General features: G+C 55.3%; 2 protein-coding genes and 1 long non-coding RNA gene across 3 annotated transcripts in view; 1 reads left to right on the forward strand and 2 right to left on the reverse strand.

The window, feature by feature from the left end:
- TIMP3 (TIMP metallopeptidase inhibitor 3) overlaps positions 1 to 2,817 on the reverse strand; it is a 51,980-nt gene extending 49,163 nt beyond the window's left edge. The window contains exon 1 of the mRNA XM_062202949.1: positions 2,419 to 2,817. Within this exon, the coding sequence (XP_062058933.1) occupies positions 2,419 to 2,539 (121 nt within the window). The 5' untranslated portion in view covers positions 2,540 to 2,817. The remainder of the gene's footprint in view (positions 1 to 2,418) is intronic.
- SYN3 (synapsin III) overlaps positions 1 to 19,060 on the forward strand; it is a 413,512-nt gene that overhangs the window by 171,742 nt on the left and 222,710 nt on the right. The gene's annotated exons all lie outside the window — the stretch shown is intronic.
- Positions 8,584 to 18,923, reverse strand: LOC133768413 (uncharacterized). The gene is made up of 3 exons (XR_009866952.1): positions 18,527 to 18,923; positions 16,334 to 16,794; positions 8,584 to 10,444 (listed from the first exon to the last, which is right to left on the reverse strand). It is a non-coding gene; the product is annotated as an uncharacterized LOC133768413 (long non-coding RNA).

Below are 19,060 nucleotides of genomic sequence, written 5' to 3' on the forward strand. Positions count from 1 at the left end.
TCCCCTTCTTTTCCTCCTGGTGGGTTTTCTAAGCTTGCATGTAGTTTATTCTTCCCCTAAACACTGCCATAGGGTGCAGGGCCCGGAGTTGCCATAGAAACACCTTTTAACTCCTCCTCGCCCACAGGCTGTGCCAGTCCCCAGGGTTCGGAGGATGAAAGGCAGAGAGAGACGCCTGTGGATGAGGCTCTACAAGAAGGCAGGCCACGGGGCAGCCCCTAGAGGGGACCAAGCCAGGCGTGGCACCCAGCCACAAGGAGAAAAAAAAAAAAAAAAAACAGCAGGCAGGTTCTGGAAGAAGCTGCTGGTGGGCTGGCTTAGCCTGGGGCATCGACTCCGTGGGGCTGGGGGTGGGGGGTGGTATGGGGCGCTCCACAGGATGAGGATGGCTAGAGCTTCAGGCCAGGCTGGAAACCACAAAGGCTGGGAGCCAGCAAGGAGAAGCGGGAGCCACCTACTGGACGGCCGCAGGGCGCCGTGCACGGCAGAGGTCAACAAGCAGGGCCCACACCCACATCTCCCATTTTTAAAAGCATTATCTCATCGCGGCCACCAGTGCAGTGCACCAAACCCGGGCAGGGTGGCTCTGGGCCCGCGCCAGGGCCGCGGGGAATTCTCCTTTTCTTTTCGGTGCTTGCTGCCACAGTCGTCTGGTCCTTGGGAACTTCCTGGTCACTCAGCTTTTCTCCGGGCACTTTTTATTTAAAGAGGTTAGGGGCAGTTCGGTCTTGGAGAAACCCAGAAGAAATTACAAGAAACGTTTGCATCTGCCCAGACCCACAGCAAGAACCTTAAATGGGAGGCTCAGCAGTGGACCGAGCTGCTGGAAGCAGGGTGCACTTGCTCTTATTTCTACCTTGTCCTGGTGGACTCTCAGGGGAGAGCCACCCTCACCCTCACCCCGTGCACAGCAAAGGGCCAGGACGAGGAATGAGCTCTTCCTCTCCCCATACATCAAAACCCCCAGCCGGCACCCCCGGGCCCAGCTCAAAGTCGGCCCCGCCCAATACCACCTGCTAGCCTCCTGGCCCTCTGGGCGGAGCTCAACCAGAACTCAGCAGCAACAGCACCACCTCCCAACAAGAACCAGGTGGGAACGCCACCAGCTGCAGCGAGGAATTCGGGTAGGGGTGGCAGAGGCGAAGGAAGGAAACCTCTCCCGGCTTCAGGTAGCCCCAAGAATCCTGAACGACCCACAGAGGCAGGGCCCAGCCAAGTTCTCCCAGGGGAGGGAAGGGTGTGCAGCGGCAGGCCCCAGGAAGCCTTGAACAAGCAGACCACACAAACATCCCCGGCTGCCAACCCAAACGACCTCCAAGCACCAGGGCCCCCTCTCTGGCTTCTCCAAGGCTGCGCCTGACCCACCCATAGCGCCCCTCCCAACCTGGGGCTCCTTCCAGCGACACACGTGTAGGGTCCCTCACCAGTGGAAGATTTGCTTCCCTGTGTGACTGCACTTCACGCGCACGCACGCACACACACACACACGCAGCGGGGACACTCGGTTCGCACGCCTGCTGAGCCGCAGAGGGGAGGGACGTGTTCCATCTGCCATCCCACCTCTGGCCGTCCCGATCCAAGTGTCCCACACACTCCCAGACAAGTTTTCCCAGGATACCCTCCCTCAAGGTCTTGGGGGAGAAGGAGCTGGACTTCCTGCAGGGTCTAAGCCAGGCTCAAAGTCCAGTTTGGAACTGTCGCTACAATGTGACCCTTGGCATCTTGGTTCTTTTGGTGGCAAATCTGTTCACCAGGTGTCATCTACACACACACACACACACACACAACTCCAGAAGGAAAAAAAAAAAAAAAACACCTTCCTGTGAGTTTTCACAGCTATTTGATAAGTGAGCCTTCACCAACTTTCTATCACCTCCCTCCTCCCAAGCTTTCTCTTCCTTTTTCCACCTATATTCGCCCAACTTGGCAGCCCCAGAGCCCCAGCTTCCACTGGCTTGGGGAGCCTGCGGCTGGGTTGAGTCCCAGGGGAGGAAGGGAATCGACAGGAGAGGCGGCAAAAGCAGAATCCTCCAAGTTCCACCTGCAACTTTGGACTTCTTGCATTGTGCAGGGTCTGGCACTTGGCTGGCAACTTTTAAAAAATTTATAGCAAGGACACGCAACAGCCCAGGGGGTAAGTTAGCGCGGCCAAGTGTTAGGAACCCTCTCCCTCCTCTTCTCCCCCAGCCCTTCTTCCTTCAATCCCGAGTGGGGAACTTGGCCCAGCTGTCAAACGGACCAGGAGGGACCTCAGATCCTCAGGGCCGGCGAAGGGTGCCGTGTCGGCCACGTCAGAGCTCCCTCCGCCCGAGGACACGGAGCCCCGCCACCCCGCCCCTGCACCCCTGCGCCCAGTGCCTGGGGCGGAGACCGGGAGTCCCGCAGCAGCCCCGGCAGCAGCGCACTCGGAGCGCTTACCGATGTCGGAGTTGCAGAAGGCGTCCTGGGGGTGGCTAGGCGAGCAAGTGCACGCCTCGGCGCCCCAGTCCCCCAGTCCCCAGCTGCCCAGGAGCACCACGAGGCCGAGCCACGGAGTCATCGCCGCTGGGACTGCCACTCGCCTCTGCAAACTTGCGGTGCGCGCCGCCGGCGGGGCTGCCGCAGCCCGAGCTCTCCCGCTCAGTCGTGCGGGGCAACTTTGGCCTCCGAGTGCCCAGCGGGACAAGGCGCTGGCGCACAAACTGCGCGGGTAGGCGGACAGGCAGGCGGGCGGGCTCTCCCAGCGAAGGAGCGGGAGCCGAAGGAGCAGGAGGAGCCGGAGTCCGAGAAGCAGAAACTGCCGAGCACCCGCGTTCGCCCGCTGCCCACTCCGCGCCGCTGCCCCGGCCGCCGGGAGATATAGCCCGAGCGCCCCGGGAACACCCTCCCCCGGGCGCACGGGGCCGCCCCCTCCGACCAATGGCAGAGCCGCATTACCTCATCGGCCCTCCGAAAAGGGGGCGGGGCCGGGGGCGCGGGCCGGCGGGGCGGGGCCGCCCCGGACCGTTCAGATCCTTATAGGGAATAATGCGGCTGTGGGCACGCGAGTGGGTGGGCTGGGCGCGCCCCGGACCCGCGCCCGCCGCCGGCTCTCCCAGCGGCGGCCCCGTGCCCACTTTCGCCCGACCCTCGCTCCACGTCCGTCCCACACCACAATCGACCCCGACCCACCCACGCAGGGCAGAGGAGGGGGGCCTGGGTCCTGGCGCGCGCCGGCCGGGGCACGTAGCGGGAGCTGCTACCCGCGCGCCTTCTCTGGCGAGAGCAGGGTCTCCAAAAAATACCCAGACCGACGACGCCTCCCTCCCTCACGTTCTGGCTGCGAGGGAGCCAGCTGCCGATTGGAGCTAGCTGGCTGCGATAGCAGTGGCTTCCCCGGGCAGGCTGGGCACAAGGCAGAGTTGTGAATCCATTCAACAGTCTGTTGCAGGCGCTGGGGTACGCAAGCCCAAGCCCTTGCTCCCGTGGACGTCCTGAACGCACGCGATCGTGTTCTGTGACGCCAGAGCCAGGATCAGAGCACAGCAGGGTCAGGGGTTGGAGAGACGGGGGGGGGGGAACCTGGGTGCTGAGGAGTGGGCTAAGGCAGGCTGAGCCCCGCGCAAGCTGCAGGCCAGGGCAGCAGGCAGCGAGAGAGGCTTGCGCAACGCCCTGAGCGTGTGTGCCAAACCCTGCCCAGAGCGTACAGGTCTCCCACCTTCAGCCAGGAACTCTGGGGTGCACTCGATCCCAAACTGGATCCCAGCTCTCATGGAAGGCTGCAAATAATTAGTCCAATTACGATCCCGATCCTTCAACAACAGCTTGATTTCCCTTCGCAATTTACCAAGGGAGGCTCCATACCTCACCTGGTGGTATCTCCGAGGAATCTTTCTGATAGGAAAAGCAAGCACCCGCGTCATTCATTCTTTCAGCATAAGAAAACCGGCACCAAGGGGTGGAAGGATTTGGCAACCGGCGAGGAAGTCAATCCACCAGGTAGTTTCCACTGACTCCTCTTACTTAGAAGAGATGGTTATCAGCCTGGACTTCAGCAGCTCCCATAATGCACCTGCCCAAATGCCCTTATGCAGCTGGGGTCTTCCACTTTCTTTCAACCTTTTCCATTCTGTCCTGTTGAAAACCAGACTACACGCGAGGGTCTTCAGAAAGTTCACTGAAAAGGCAAAGTATGGCACAACTCTGCGTGGGTTTCCAAATCTATTGGCACCTAAATAAACTTAGCTTTACGTTCCACCAACCATGGGATTTTTCAAGCACTGTGCTACGTTTTGGCCATACTCGTCCTAACACTTTGAAACACATAAGAACTGGGAGAAATAAGAACACATAGGAACTGGAAGAAGTGCAAAACTGAGCTTGGCAGGAAAGTTCATGGGAGATGCTATTTCCACAAATGCTTTTCTTAAGCTCCTTCCCTCTCCCTGCTTCAACGTGTAAGGGAAGAGTGGCTACTCTTTCAGATCCTACAGTCCTGTCTCCCACCCAGCATTTGAGACCCTCCCTACTGGCATCCTGATCAGCCTGAGCCAGAGAGATGTCCCCAGCTGTGTTTTACCAGCACCAAGTTCACTGACTCTTGAGGTTATGCTTGTGCCACTTCCCTGATCCTACCAGAAGTGTTTTGGGGCCAGGATATGTGGCCACACTGCTTTGGAGCCCTCTGGGAACGAAACAGGACACAGAGGCCTTGAGCACCAACAGCCCACAGAGCCTGGAGCACTGGGCAGCCTAGGAACCAGGCAGGGACCCAGCCGAATAAGGGCATACTTGGTAGGATTTCAGAGGGTTGCTTATCCTCACACACTGCCAGTCATGTGGAAGGTTTTATCCAACTTTCCAGGCCAAATCCACTTTGGATAGGCATCTTATGTGACCGAGGCCCTCTCTTCTTTCTGTTCACGGTACAGTTTTGCCCAAAGCGAGGGCACGTCTTGTGTGGAGTGTATCAGGCAATGAACTGCTGCTCGCAAAGCAGCAGGTGCTCCTTGTAGAAGGCACCTGCAGCCACTTCTTCATTATGGAAGCACGCATGTGTGATCTGATTGCTTTTCCAGCTGAAGGTGATGGCATGGCCTTTGGGTGTATCTCCCCTTGCTCCCTATCCCAAGCCAGCCCACACAGTGTCTTTGGGGTCTTTCAGTTGGAAGTTCTTCTGTCTGCACAGGGGCTCCTGCCTGCCCACCCCTGCGAGGTCAGCGCCGTCTTCCACCCTGAGGAAGAGGAGGAGTGAACTCCAGAAATCCTGGTGTAGGACAGTCCTCCTGCTGGGGCCAGCCCCGCCAGCAGGCAGACCTCGCAGCCAGCGATCTGACGTCATGGTGCCCACAAGCCTTGTAACACGAGGGCAGTGCAGAAAGGTCACGGAAAATGCCTCGAACGAAAAAGCTATGCGTGACTCTCAAACACTTTCACACCGAAAGTGACTTTGCACTGCATTTCATTTCTCGGAGAACTTCTTAAAATCCCTGAGTAGACTAAGGATGGCCTTCTCAAGCCCACTCAGCAAGCTCAATGACGTCCACCTGGGGCTAATGGCAACCGTGAAGACCCCCACCGCCCCCACTTGCTCTTGAAGCTAAGAACAATGAGCGGGTTCTAACTCTGGGAGGAACCGAAGTAGCTCCAGCAGCTAGCTGGGCTGTCCTCAAGCCGAGCAGCCTGACCTGGTGTTTCCTGGAACTTTCCTATGAAACGTGGGTCCCTGTTCAACCTCTTCGTACCAAGGGACAGGATGCTACACTTGGAAGGAAGTGCTTGTTTTGTTAAAATTTGTTTATTTGAGAGTCAGTGTGTGTGTGTGTTCCCATCCACTGGAGTGGGGAGGCAGAGGGAGCCAGGAACTCAATCACTTGAGCTGGGGCTTGAACTTGAACCCAGGTACTCTGATGAGGGATGTGAGCATCTTAACCCCTATAGGGAGTGTTTGGACACTGAGAGATCATCCGAAGGAACTCAGAGATGCCCCATCTTCTTGTTGGTGGTGGGAGGAACCAGGTACAGATCAGTGAAGGAATGTGCCCGAGTCTCACGGTCACCTAGGAGCATGGCCAAGATCGGGCTGCAGCCAGATTCCTTCTCTGGCTGCAGCACATTCGTGGGGCCCAGCGCTTGCACTCTGGCCATTCACAGATCCTGGATCTGTAGGCAGACCCATGCCAGAGTCTCTCCGTACAGTGGCTTCGCCCTCCACAGATTCAGTTCTCTGCGGTGATAATCATCACCCTCTGAACCAATCAGAACAAACACAGGTCTGTTCTCCCGAGAGGCTGAGCCCTTGTGTGTTCATTTTGTCCCTTTCTAAATCACAATCTAATACCTTCTGAATTCTAATACCTTCTAATACCTTCGCCGAGCATAGCACGGCGAAGAGCTGCGTGGACATGTCATCTCGGAGGCACAAAAAGAGGCTCGTGTGGGACAGCGTCAAAAGCCCTGAGATTTGTTTCAGACATGGCTGCAGGATGCCTGTGCACCTGCCTGGGAAAAGTCACTTCATCTGTCCAGGCCTTCACTTCCATGTATACTGGATGAAATCTGCAACTCAGTGTTCCTCAAGATCCCTCGCACCTCCAACAGTCCCAGACCTCAGGGGGATTCTCAAGGACAAGGTGCACGTTTCTGGGAGAGGACAGATCCTGCAGGTTTGACACAAAGCAGACGTAGCCAAGACTGGGGGCATCCATCAGGCTCCCAGTCAACGCCGAGCTCCTGCCACTGTAGTTCCTTCTGCATATTTCTGTTTGCCTCTGAGATCATAAGCACTAAAAGATCAGGAAGTCTCTTTTTTATCTCCAAAATCCATTGAACTCGGGCCTCAGCTTAGAGGTCCTCTCCTCCAGGAAGCCCTTTCTGATTCCCCTCCCATGTATCCCTGTGTTTTCCTCCTTTTACAACAAGTAGCTGGCTCTAATGGGATCGTCTCCCTGGCTGTTTCCCTTCTGGACTGCAAGCCCCCGGGAGTGCAGGGATCAAATGTTGGGCACGAGAGTGCAGGAAGTGTTGATTGAATGGCTGCAGTATTCAGCACCGCCAAAGGGTCCCGGTATTCCCAGACAGGCAGGTGGCAGTTCCTTGCAGAGTTCCAGGAGCCCTATCCCGCTGGCTAGTGCTAGGGGGCACCATAAACCAGAAAACACCCATCCACTCAGGCTGCAGCCGGCCTCACAGAGATGGCAAGGCGAGATTCTGCACTGGCCTGTGCGGTGCCGGTGCCTCTGAATGGCAGAAGCGAGCCCCTCCCGTCTGCAGTGGCCACAGAGTTCTCAGTCTGTGTCGGTCGGGGCTCCTCCACCCTGGACTGGCCACATGGCAGCCCAAGGGGAAACACTCCCTCGGGAAGCCACTTCCTTGGGAATCGTTGGTTTGGGGGCTATGGGGAGGTCTGGGAACCCCACAGAGGATGTCAAGGGCCCTCTCCTCCTGAGCAGAGCTGGGCTCTGGACATTCCAGCAGGACAAGGCAATGACAAGACATGGTCATTTCTGTTCCTTCCAGCAAAGCACCTCTTTGCATCCATCCCCCCTGCCCGCCACCACCATCGCGTCACCTCCAGACCCTTAGCCACAATACCCTCCCTCAAACCCACAGCCCATGTGAAAGTCATTATATTCAAAATAGCCTTTTCCAAGCACCAGAAAGCCTGGTCCACCCATCACCAGGAGCCCTGGCCAGACCCTCAGCGGGGGCGCAACCCAGCAAGGGACCATGATGAACCCAAGATGGTAGGCACTTGGGGTTCTCTCCATGTCTGACATCAGCAGGAAGCCAACACCTTTCCTCACCTCCATCTGGAGCCAATTTCATGGCAGTAAAATCGCAGGATGTCTGTTGCCCCAGCTCCCTCTAGCCCTGCCCGCAAAGGGAAGACCCCCTCCGTAGGAGTCTCTGGCTGCCTCCACGTGAATTGTGGGGTTTTCGTATTTCTTTCCACGGGGAGCTACTCCCAGGGATTTTAAGCCAGAAAACACATGTGCACAGCTGGAGACATTGTGTGTCCTGTGTTTTCAGGGGTGGCGGGAGATGGGAAGCAGAGCTAACTAGTCCAGCTCTTGGGTTTGTGTTTTTGTTTTAATGATCGTCTACTCAGGCGAGTGCATTTATTTCGATGAAGTGGAGGGAGGAAAATGTCTTCTCCTGCACCCTGGTTCAGTGTCCTCTGTACGCCTGTGGCGTTCACTCATGTTTCCTTCATAGATGAGCAGCCCCTCTGTGGACACTGAAGGTTGCAGGCTCGGCTTCATGCAGATGGCACCCACACATGTCCCAGCCAGATACTCCGGGGGCCTGGGTGGGAATGGGATGGACATGCAGTCGGTCTCTTCTGGGCCTGGGCTGGAATGCTTGTCCTTCAAAGGCACTTCCAGAACCCACTTGAACTGAGACCTTGCCCTGTGTGGTGGGGACGTCCAAAGGGCTTTCAACACAGTTGATCACATCCATCTTTCAACTTGGCCGCAGAGACTCGGCTGGCTCGGTTTTCTCACTGCACTGTTACACCTGTATCTTCTCAGGCTTCCTGACATAAAAACGTAGATGGTCCTCTCCCCTCCCTTCCCTCTTAGCCGCCCCACTCCCTAGCTACCCTACCCACTCCCCCCATCTCGCCCCACACTACTCCAGGTGCACTGGAATGGGCATGGCAAGCAACAGCGCCCCCTTGGATCTCCTGTCCTCTCTACTGGACTTCCTCCTGTGTTTCATCTGGGGTCCCACGGCCTCCTTGGACTCCAGGAGTCCATTGCTCCACCTCACAGCCCCCTCCAGGGCTACCATCATCCACCCAGTCCTATAGATTCTCCCTCCATCCATCTCTCCTTACTGCTTCTGCCTTGGATGAGCCCCTCATAGACTGTCACAATTTCCATAGTCACAGCCTTGATCACCTTGCCCCAAATCTTTCTCTATCAACTTCAACTTTTGCACTGCTACTCCCATAGAAACAGTCAGCCACTAAGCCTGAAGCCAGGCTGTCCCAGGCTCATGATGACTCACTCGTTCTCTGTGGCTTTCGGAACAAAGTCTTAAATTCAAAGACACAGACAAAGAAGATGCTCTGTGCTCCGACTCTTCCCAGGGCGCCACGGTCTGCACCTGGCAGGCGCACCATTCATCCAGAATACGCTTTGACTGTGGTCCCTGCAGGGACAGCACAGCAGGCTCCATCCCTGCTCCTCTCCCTGCACCTGTGCTGCCCCCATGCCCATCTCCACCCTTCTCCATCTCATCGGCCAGGGATCACCTCATCGCTCAGGATTCCACTAGAGTCACCACCGTGGGAATGTTTTCCTGCCCCAGCAGAGCTGACCCTCACCCCCACACCCTCACACCTCTCCTCCCTCACTCCCACCCACACTGGAGCCCCACTGCCCTTGGTGGCTGATGTGTCTGGTTCTTCTCTAGACAGCAAGCAAATGCGGGTGCATGAGAGTCATGCCTAGCACGTCACCTGCTCAGAAGAGACACTTTCCAAGTATTAAAAAGTAGTAAACCAAGCAACGAATGGCAAGAAACACAGGTGGATGAGAACCAGCTCACAGGTTCGCTTTACAGAGGTTCTAGAATCCAACTTCTTGGGTCCAGAATTTCAACCAGACTAGACTGAGCTGATTGGTCTCAATCAGAGACACAACTGACTCATAAGGGACCAGAAACCCAACCACAACTCCATTCTCCTTGTTCCCCATGAGAGATTTCATTGTCACAGAGACTAAAGAACGCATGTCAACGTGACCCCGTGCTGTTCTCTGCAGAGTCACAGAGCGCTCCGTGCAAAGCTGGCTTGTCATCAGAGTGCTTTGGTGTGTGTGCGGTGTCAGAAGGCAGGGATGGAGGTCAGCCTAAGAATCCAGCTAGGATGCTGGGGAATTTTTCCTTTGATGGGAGCAGTTCTCCCAAGACAATGACAGTGCTCACATCCAGTAATCAAAGTCCCTGCTACCAGACTGGGGCAAAGTCAGACAAACTATGCCAGCTTTGGTCTTCCGGGGGCTCTACTCCAGACCGGCGTCTCCTCCTTCTCTCCCCCCGAGATTTTCGGCACTGGGAATAGTGACGTTCATTGGTTTCTACATTTTAGGTGACAGTCACTGGCCAATGATTACCCCTGTGTCAACTGGCCTGGGTTCTGGGTATTCCCGCATGTTCAACTCTACCCTCGCCGTGGCGTGATTTCTTACCACAGATGGCTGAGCACATTCGTGGTATGTGAATTCGTGGCTTTCGTGTCCAGAGGTGAGAGGACCTCCTGTGGAAGCTGTAGACGCCTTTCACCGTGATGGCTCCACCGACGCTCTCTCCCGCCGCCCAGCCCGTGTGTCACCGTGTGCTCGAAGCTTTTTGAAAGAAGGGAGAAAGGCTACCTTCCTCCTTCCCTTTGGCCTTCAAATATTTACCAAACATAGATAAAGCACCTGCTCTGTGCGAGACAACGGGGTCCAGACCTACCCTCAGGGAGACCCCAGTCCTGCAAGAAAGAAAGAGAAGGAAATGATGATTCATACGAAAACTACACAAGGATGGAAGGGTGCACGCCAGGAGATCACAGAGCGCCTCCATGCAGCCAGACACTGGGGGCTACTGGGGAACCCGTAAGATGGAAGGGCAGAGCCGGACAGAGCCATGGGGCACCAAAGTCAGTACTCTCATTTTCTAAACATGGAGACAGGCCGAGAGAGAGAGAGAGAGAGAGAGAGAGAGAGGAACTTTTCTATGATCACACACAGTACTTAACAGAAGCAAGACAAAGAATCTGGCCCCCTAGTACCTGGTCATCTCCCCATCGCTCCAGAAAATTCTCTATTTCGTTAGAGAGTCGACACTTAACTATTTCCTTGCCCTGTAACTTTCACCAGAACGGCAAGCTGCAATGGGTTGATAAGCTGAAAAATACTTCTAAAACAAGCAAAAGAACACCCACTACAACCCAGATGCTTTCATGCAGGGTTTCCTCTAATCCTCATAACCCTAGATAATAGACAGTAGTTTATGCCCATTTTACAGTCAAGAAAATTGAGGCTCAAAGAAATTGCATGTCCAGTTTCTTAGAAGTGGCAGAGCTGTGACTCAGACCCAGAGGTCTCTTTCAATTGGCGGGCTTTCTGGGTGATGGCATTTGAAGGGCTGGAGGTTTTGTCTTTGTCTTTTAGGTTCTTGTTGGATGTGCATTACCCGCCACAGGCAGGCAGGAGACGAGGCACCTACCCTCAAGGCTGGGAGGGAACTTTCTCAGCAGACACGTGAGATGTGTCTCTTGTTTTGTCTGGAGGGAAAGCAGGCGAAATGACTTGGCAGGCGATTTCTGGGGGTGTGGGTGTGCCCCTCCTTACTCAGAAAGTGGACGGATGCCACGGGAAAATTACATTTGCATGACAAGGACAGGTCCCGCCCGGAACTCAGAGGCAAGCCGATCGCTTACTGATTGGTCAGTGCAGGTTAACAGCTATCAAACACGGCTTCATCACCTTCTAAAACTTCAAACATGACCTTGAGGCCGTCTACCAGGTGTCTGTGTCAGTTTGGCCACACACGACAGCTCTAAGGCCTGGAGTGAATCAGTGAGCCCAAATACGGGGGGTTGGATTTAATGATCCTTCAAAATCTCCTGATGGAATTTTCTGGAAGGCAGCCTGACAAGCAGGTTCAGGCCCAAGGCCTGTGCTGTGGGCAGACCCACGTTTCATTCCTCCTTCCCTTGCTCACTGTGACTTGGGCAAGTTCTTTCACCTCTCTGAGCGTCGTGGTGCCTCCAGGGGAGACTCATGCCCTGTGGGATTCTCACAGGCATCAGGCGGTGTGGAGGACACAGCACGTGGCACCGTGGGATGGTGCCCAGGGATGCCCAGGGGCGGATGCCAGGTGTCTGCCAGCAGCAGGGGCTTCCTTCCAGGAGTGCCCAGTCCCCAGAAAGCAGTTGTGTGCAAGCACGGGTTAGAGAGACCCTCTCTGAAGAGACCTTGAGCAGGGCGTTGGGGCCTCCCGGAGAGGAAGGCGGAGTCGGGGCCATGTGTTCTCCAGTCCTGGGGATCAGCAGAGAAATGAGAATCAGAACATTTGCCCAGGGCCCTTCCTCTCCACCTGCTAAACTGTGCTCTAAGCATGTCGCACGCACTATGAAGTGGGCACAAATAGGAACTCGCAGGGGTAGCTGCAGAGACCCAGTGAGAAATGACCGACATCTGTGATCGCGGGTTATGTGCAGGGACTGGTTCTACGTACTCTGCGCTATGCGTGTGTTTAACTCTCATGAGCTGTGATGTAGGGGCCAGGGCACCCATTCATCGTGACCAAAAGCTGGGGCACAGAGAAGTTTAGCAGCTTGGCCAAGGCCACACAGTAAGCGGTGGAGCCAGAGGTTCAGCATCCAGTGCTGTACCCTGACGATGAGCTCAGCACATCTGGTAAACGCTCAGAGCTACTGTTTTTCTTTTCTCGTGAGTTCATGTCTTTGTTCCTACTGTTTTAAAATGTATGCATTAATTTACTTGAGAGGCAGAGTTACAGACAGAGAGAGAGAGAGAGACAGAAAGGTTTCTAAATGGCTGATCCAAAGCCAGGAACTCCTTCTGGGTCTCCCAGGGTACAGGGCCCCAAGGTCTTGGGCCATCTTCTACTGCTTTCCCAGACCATAGCAGAGAGCTGGATCGGAAGTGGAGCAGCCGAGACTCAAACCGTGGCCAACATGGGATGCCGGCACTGCAGGTGGATGCTTACCCGCTAAACCATGGCACCGACCCCCACCCTCCATACTGTTTTCTGTTCCCTTGACTTGATTGCCCTTCTCCACTCCCTGGGCGGCTCCTACTGCTCTGGGGGCCTGACACCTGAGGCTTTGGGGCTCCCCTGCAGAGCCAGAGCCAGCTCACACTGCCTGTTGAGAACTCAGGGTTACATTTTCCAGAATGTTCTGAGTCACCTGTCAGACTCACACTGCCTGTTGAGAACTCAGGGTTACATTTTCCAGAATGTTCTGAGTCACCTGTCAGACACAGCATTATTAAAAATTTAGTTATCTAAACTTAAATAAATTATCCTAAAAGCAGGGATATCACACCTCGAACATCGCTCCCTGATAATTTTATCACAGAACACGCTTACCCATGCACTGTAGGTGATTTCCCTCTGTTGCTGGCTGCGTAGTGGCGCTATTACATAACAGCGAGCTACTGCCTTCTCCCCAACTCTGGACCCAGAGTCACATTTGGAACATAATGTTGGCACAATTAGGGGGTATTTACACCACAGGACTGGGCAGATGCTACCCTCAAGAGTTATTTTGTCCCAGAACACCTGTTGTTAAAAACCTAACAGCACACTGTTGCTATTTCCTAACTGTGGGACCTTGGGCAAGTGACCTAACCCTCCGGTACACAGGGACACTCGTGCCTCATCTTAGAGTTGTGAGGAATGAATGGTGACCTGTGGAAGGAGTTAGCAGAATTCCTTCAACGACTGGCCACGGCCACGGCCACAGCCACGGCCACTGGGAAGACCGGCTTGTTATCGGGCACCATCTCCCAAGAGTGGCCTCTCCTCTCAACCACGATGGGCACCACCCGCCAGAGGTCACCTGTGCTGAGACTGTCACTCTTTGCTTCCTGGGCCTTTGTAGAAAGTGAGCTGACTGGCCGGCGCTGTGGCTCAATAGGCTAATCCTCCACCTGCGGCGCCAGCACCCCGGGTTCTGGTCCTGGTTGGGGTACCGGATTCTGTCCCGGTTGCTCCTCTTCCAGGCCAGCTCTCTGCTGTGGCCCGGGAGTGCAGTGGAGGATGGCCCAAGTGCTTGGGCCCTGCACCCACATGGGAGACCAGGAGAAGCACCTGGCTCCTGGCTTTGGATCAGCGCGGTGCACTGGCCGCAGCGGCCATTGGGGGGTGAACCAACAGAAAAGGAGGACTTCTGTCTCTGTCTCTCTCTCTCTCTCTCTCTCACTGTCCACTCTGCCTGTCAAAAGAAAAAAAAAAAAAGAAAGAAAGTGAGCTGACTGACCAGGGCTAAGAGTTTCCCTTCTAAGCACCTAGAACAATGCCCCAGAGACACCGTGTCCTCCAGATGGTCAGATGAGACTTAGATAAGAAAGAGTTCAGAGGTCACAGCCTTATGAAACACAGAGGTCTTCCCCAATCCCATCACAGCTCCTCTCCAGGCTGAACTGCGGCGGGGACGTTGTGGTTGGAGTCACTGAAACCCCTGCCGCCGCCGTGCCCAGACCCGCTGCACGGCAAAGGTGTAGATAACACGTGTATAACACGGGGCTCCGACACAGTCTCAGGCTGACATAGAGGAATATGATCTAGAACTTTCCAAACCGCTCCAAGCTAGCTGGGACTGCTTTGGCCTCAAGTATTTAGAGAATAAAAAAAAAAAAAAAAAAAGCCCTTGATGTCACATGGACAACCTCAAAAAAAGACTGCGCATACCTGGAGTGCTTTTCGAGGCCCGGGAGCCAATGACTGGAGGCCGATTTCGGGGGGAAAGGAGGGGAGAGGCGGAAGGCATGTTGAAAAATCATTTTTTTGTCTGTTGTTCCTTTGTATGAACCGGTCGCTGGCCTATGCAACGCCCAGTAATTAAAATGGCTGGAATGCCTTGCATTTTTACAGCAACGTGAAGGCGGCTAGGCTCGAAGCCTGAGCTCGAGCCAGCTGGAGGGACGCCCAGCGAGCCCATCCTGGCCGCCCCTGGGCCTAGCAGACGGGCTTGCATCTGGCTTGCAGGGGAGGGGGCTGGCCAGAAGGAGGGAGGAGTTAGCCAAAGGGTCCAGGAAGTGCTCGGGCTCCTCCCCCCTTTCCCAGGCAGGTGCATCACCTGGACCACGCAGGCAGGCACAGGCCACCCAGTTTTTGCAAGTCTGTAATGATCAGTGGTGAAGCCTTGGAATGATAAACAATGATAAAGCTGTCCTTTATGAAATAGCTGCCATGGGCCAGGTCATGTGTTAATAGTGCTATGTATATTAACTGATTCCAAGGGAAGAAACACCCAATCAGGCCCCTCCCCTGCTCAAAACTCTGGCGGATCCCTTAGTGCACTCAGAGGATTCCTCAATGGCCCCCTGGGAGGCCCAGCAGGATGCAGCCCCACCAGGGCTGCCCTTCTCTGCCTCTCTCCATGTTCCCACCACACTGGCACTCTTCCCATCCCTGCACCAAGCCAGGCTTGGTCCCAGCTCCAGGACTGGCCTGAGGCCTCCCTCTGCCTCCCACAGTGCTGGTCCTTCCTGGATGCCACCTGCTTAGAGAGGGGCGCCCTGGCTGAGGGGCACGGCCATTCCCAGAGGCGGGCACTGCCCACTGTTCCAGCTTTCAGGTCTAGTCTGTGTTCAGGATGTACGGCTATCTGAAAACATCTCATTTGCTCCCGTTTGTTTGTGAACTCTCTCAACTAGCATGGCAGGTGCACCAGGGCAGGGCCTGTGTCTGCCTCATTCACTGCTCTATCCCCAATGCCTAGATAATGGCTCCATCCCTCAGCTTTGAAATCCTGGATCCTCATAAAACCCAGTAGGGGAGACATCCTTATCCTCATTCTCCTTCGGGTGAGAAAACGGAGCTGTGGGAGAGGGGACTCACCTGCCCAAGGACACCTTGAGGAAGTGCTGTCTTGGGGTCTGTGTTTGGGACAGCTGCTTTAGGACACTGTGGGAAGCCGGCATCTGCATTTCAAGTAACTGGGACTGGGGGTAACTCTGAGCCCATTAGTAGTAGAAGGATGGTGGAGCAAAGAACGAAGAAAATAAGCACTCCCACTCACCAGCACGCATTCTGGTCCGATTCTGCCACCCACCCGTTATGTGGCCTTGAATGAGCTCATGACCGTCTCTGGGCACATTCTGGAAGGTGTGGAGGTCATTTGCTTCCTCTTCCCCAGGGACAATCACAGGACGGTGCGTGAAGCCCCCACATTCAGATGCCCCGCTCTGGCTCTGGGATGGAGCGGGTGTGTGTGCTGTGTGGACAACTAGAGCAGAAACCACACGGAGAAGGTGACACACTCCACCTGACCTGGGCGTGCTGCGTGTGTGCAGCAACGGGAACAAGTGGCTGGACTGGGCAGGTGGCTTTAGAAGCCTTCGGGGTGCTCAAGGATGCACAGACGGGTGACCTGCAGAGTGTCACCGGGGGTCCCTGCAGTGTGGCCCCCTCCTCCCTGACTCCGCCCCACTCACTCCTGCACCTGGCCTGCCAGCCCCAGAGCCCACTGGAGCCTACTCCCTTTATTCTAACCAAGCTGGCTCTGTGTGCTTTCTCCCGTGATACCCGTCACGTCGTCTTCCCACCATCAGCTTTTAGGTATTTGTTTTGTGTGGACATAATCCAGACTCGGAAAAGTTGCAAGACTTGTCCAAAGAATTACCAGGTAGTTTCCACCGGAACTCCTCCAAGGTCACCGAGGACGCTTCCTCTCTCCTCTCCTTCGGAGAAAACTGTGGACATGAGGCCCCTTGAGCCCTAAATATCTCAGGCTGCAGGACGCCATCGCGGTTACACTGCGGAGTGCTACCGCCCGGGGGTCAGACAGGCTTGCATGCCAAACCCAAGCTCTGCTTCTCACCGTGAGCCCTCGATGCAAACACTGCACTGCTCTGGACATCAGCTCCCTGGTATGCAACTTCAGGCCACTGAGAGCCCCGTGTCCTGGGGCCTGTGAGAGAGACAAAGGACACACCCCGGGGCTGAGGCTTCCTTTCTCCGCCAGGCTGGGATGAGGAAAGGGAGCGCCTCATAGGAGGGAGTACATTCGGTTCTTTTGTTTCTCCTTTGAAGCGGTCTGATTCCTGGGTTTTCTCCTTCTTTTTCTTCTTGGGGCCAAGCATCCTGGACAAACCAAGACAGAGGCTGTCATTCATCCAGTCCGTATTTACTGAGCACCTACCCTGGGTGTCCCCCTCTCCCGTGGCAAACCAGGCAGACACAGCGGCCATCCTGCGAGGTTACAGAGCCTGTGTTTGCCTAGTGGAGACAAACAAGAGACGCAGAAGTTGACAAGGAAACCATCTCAGCAGGTCCCAAGTGCGAGGCAGATGATCAACAGTGACTTGTGGGAAGCTCTTTATTTAAAGTAATCAGAGAAGAGTTCTTGGAAGAGGAGAAAGTTTTACTAGGTCTTTTCTTTTTTTTTTTTTTTTAAATCTGGGAAAAGACCCACTGAGAAAATGTCAAGCACATTTAGTTACTCGATAAACGGTTTCCTAAAGATTAAGGGCACAGTGGGATGCAGGTGCATTTTAAATCCTGATGTAAGAGCCTAATATTGGGAGCCAGCCAAGTGTTTCTCTACCACTGCTCGAATCAAACACCTTCCACGGATCATTCCATCAGCCTCCAGGGACTTCCGGTAGAGTAGGGGTGATTAGCCCATGTAGTAGATGAGGATTCTGAGGCTGGCAGAAAGGAGTTCATTTGCACAAGAACAAGAGAAAGAAAGGAGAAGCTGGGGCCAGCACTGTGGCTCAGCAGGTTAACGCCCTGGCCTGAAGCACTGGCATCCCATATGGTTCCAGACCCTGCTGCTCCACTTCCCATCCAGCTCTCTGCTGTGGTCTGGGATAGCAGTGGAAGATGGCCCAAGTGCTTGGGCCTCTACACCCGTGTGGGAGACCCAGAAGAAGCTCCTGGCTCCTGGCTTCAGAGTGGCGCAGCTCCAGCTGTTGGAGCCACTTGGGGAGTGAACCATCGGATGGAAGACCTCTCTCTCTCTCTCTCTGCGTAACTTTGACCTTCAAATAAATAAAGGAAGGAAGGAAGGAAGGAAGGAAGGAAGGAAGGAAGGAAGGAAGGAAGGAAGTTTTTGACAGGCAGAGTGGACAGTGAGAGAGAGACAGAGAGAAAGGTCTTCCTTTGCCACTGGTTCACCCTCCAATGGCCACCGCGGCCGGCGCACTGCAGCCAGCGTACCGAGCTGATCCGAAGCCAGGAGCCAGGTACTTATCCTGGTCTCCCATGTGGGTTCAGGGCCCAAGCACTTGGGCCATCCTCCACTGCACTCCCAGGCCATAGCAGAGAGCTGGCCTGGAAGAAGGGCAACCGGGACAGAATCCAGCGCCCCGACCGGGATTAGAACCCGGTGTGCCGGCGCCGCTAGGTGGAAGATTAGCCTGTTGAGCCACGGCACCGGCCAAAAGTGTAAGTTTTCACTAAAGAAAGGAGCACTGTGCAAGCATCAGAAGCTGCCATATACTCTGGCCCTGCCGTTTAGAATCCAATACACCCACTAGGACATAGCTGAGCTGGCTGCTCCCTTGCACGCCCTCCAGCGGTAACAAACAGGAGGAGCTCACCTGTTGGTGGTCTTTGTGTTCCCACTTAAGGGGAAAAGTAACAGGAGAGAAGAGAATGAGCAGAGAAGCAAGGTGCCACTGTCACCTGTGCCAAGTGACTGCCACGGGGTGTGTCTGCCTGGGAGGGGCCGAGATGGCTAACGACTGCTCCTCTACCGCACCAGATCCAGGGGCACAAGCCTTGCCCTCGCACACAAAGAGCATGTGTGTGCATTTGTTCTCTGGGGCCAAGCAGAAAACCTGGGCTGTCATTTGAGGGCCACACTTACGGCTGCTCCGTCCCGGGACTCCTGTTCTCAGCAGGCCACTGACACGGCAGAGTGGATGAGGGAGAGTGATGACTGACGTGAGCCGCCTCTGCCGGTCATCTCTTGCACCACTCCAACGTTGCCACACACGCATACACACTTAGCAGCTTCAAGTCCACACGGCTTTATGCCGTGGTTTCTGTGAGTCAGGAGTCTGGGCCTGACGTAGCCAGGTCCTCGGCATGGCTGGAGTCAAGGTGTTGCCTGGGGCTGCAGGTCCACCTGAGACCCAACTCAGGGCGATCTCTTCTCTGGCTCAGGTTGGCGTTGGCAACACTCAGTTCCTTTCCCACTGGCTGTGGGCTGGGGTCCTCCCCCTGCAGTCCCCTGCTATGCGATGCTCTCCATAGGCAGCTCACATGCACTGTAGTCACGCTCATGTAACAGGTGCTTCCTGCCCCCTTTGCTCCATTCTATTGGTTGGAAGCATGACACAAGCCCCGCCCACACTCAGGGTCAGGGGTTGTGTAAGTGTGAATACCAGGAGGCAGGGAT

The sequence above is a fragment of the Lepus europaeus genome, chromosome 10 (genome assembly GCF_033115175.1).
Source record: "Lepus europaeus isolate LE1 chromosome 10, mLepTim1.pri, whole genome shotgun sequence".
NCBI lineage: Eukaryota > Metazoa > Chordata > Mammalia > Lagomorpha > Leporidae > Lepus > Lepus europaeus.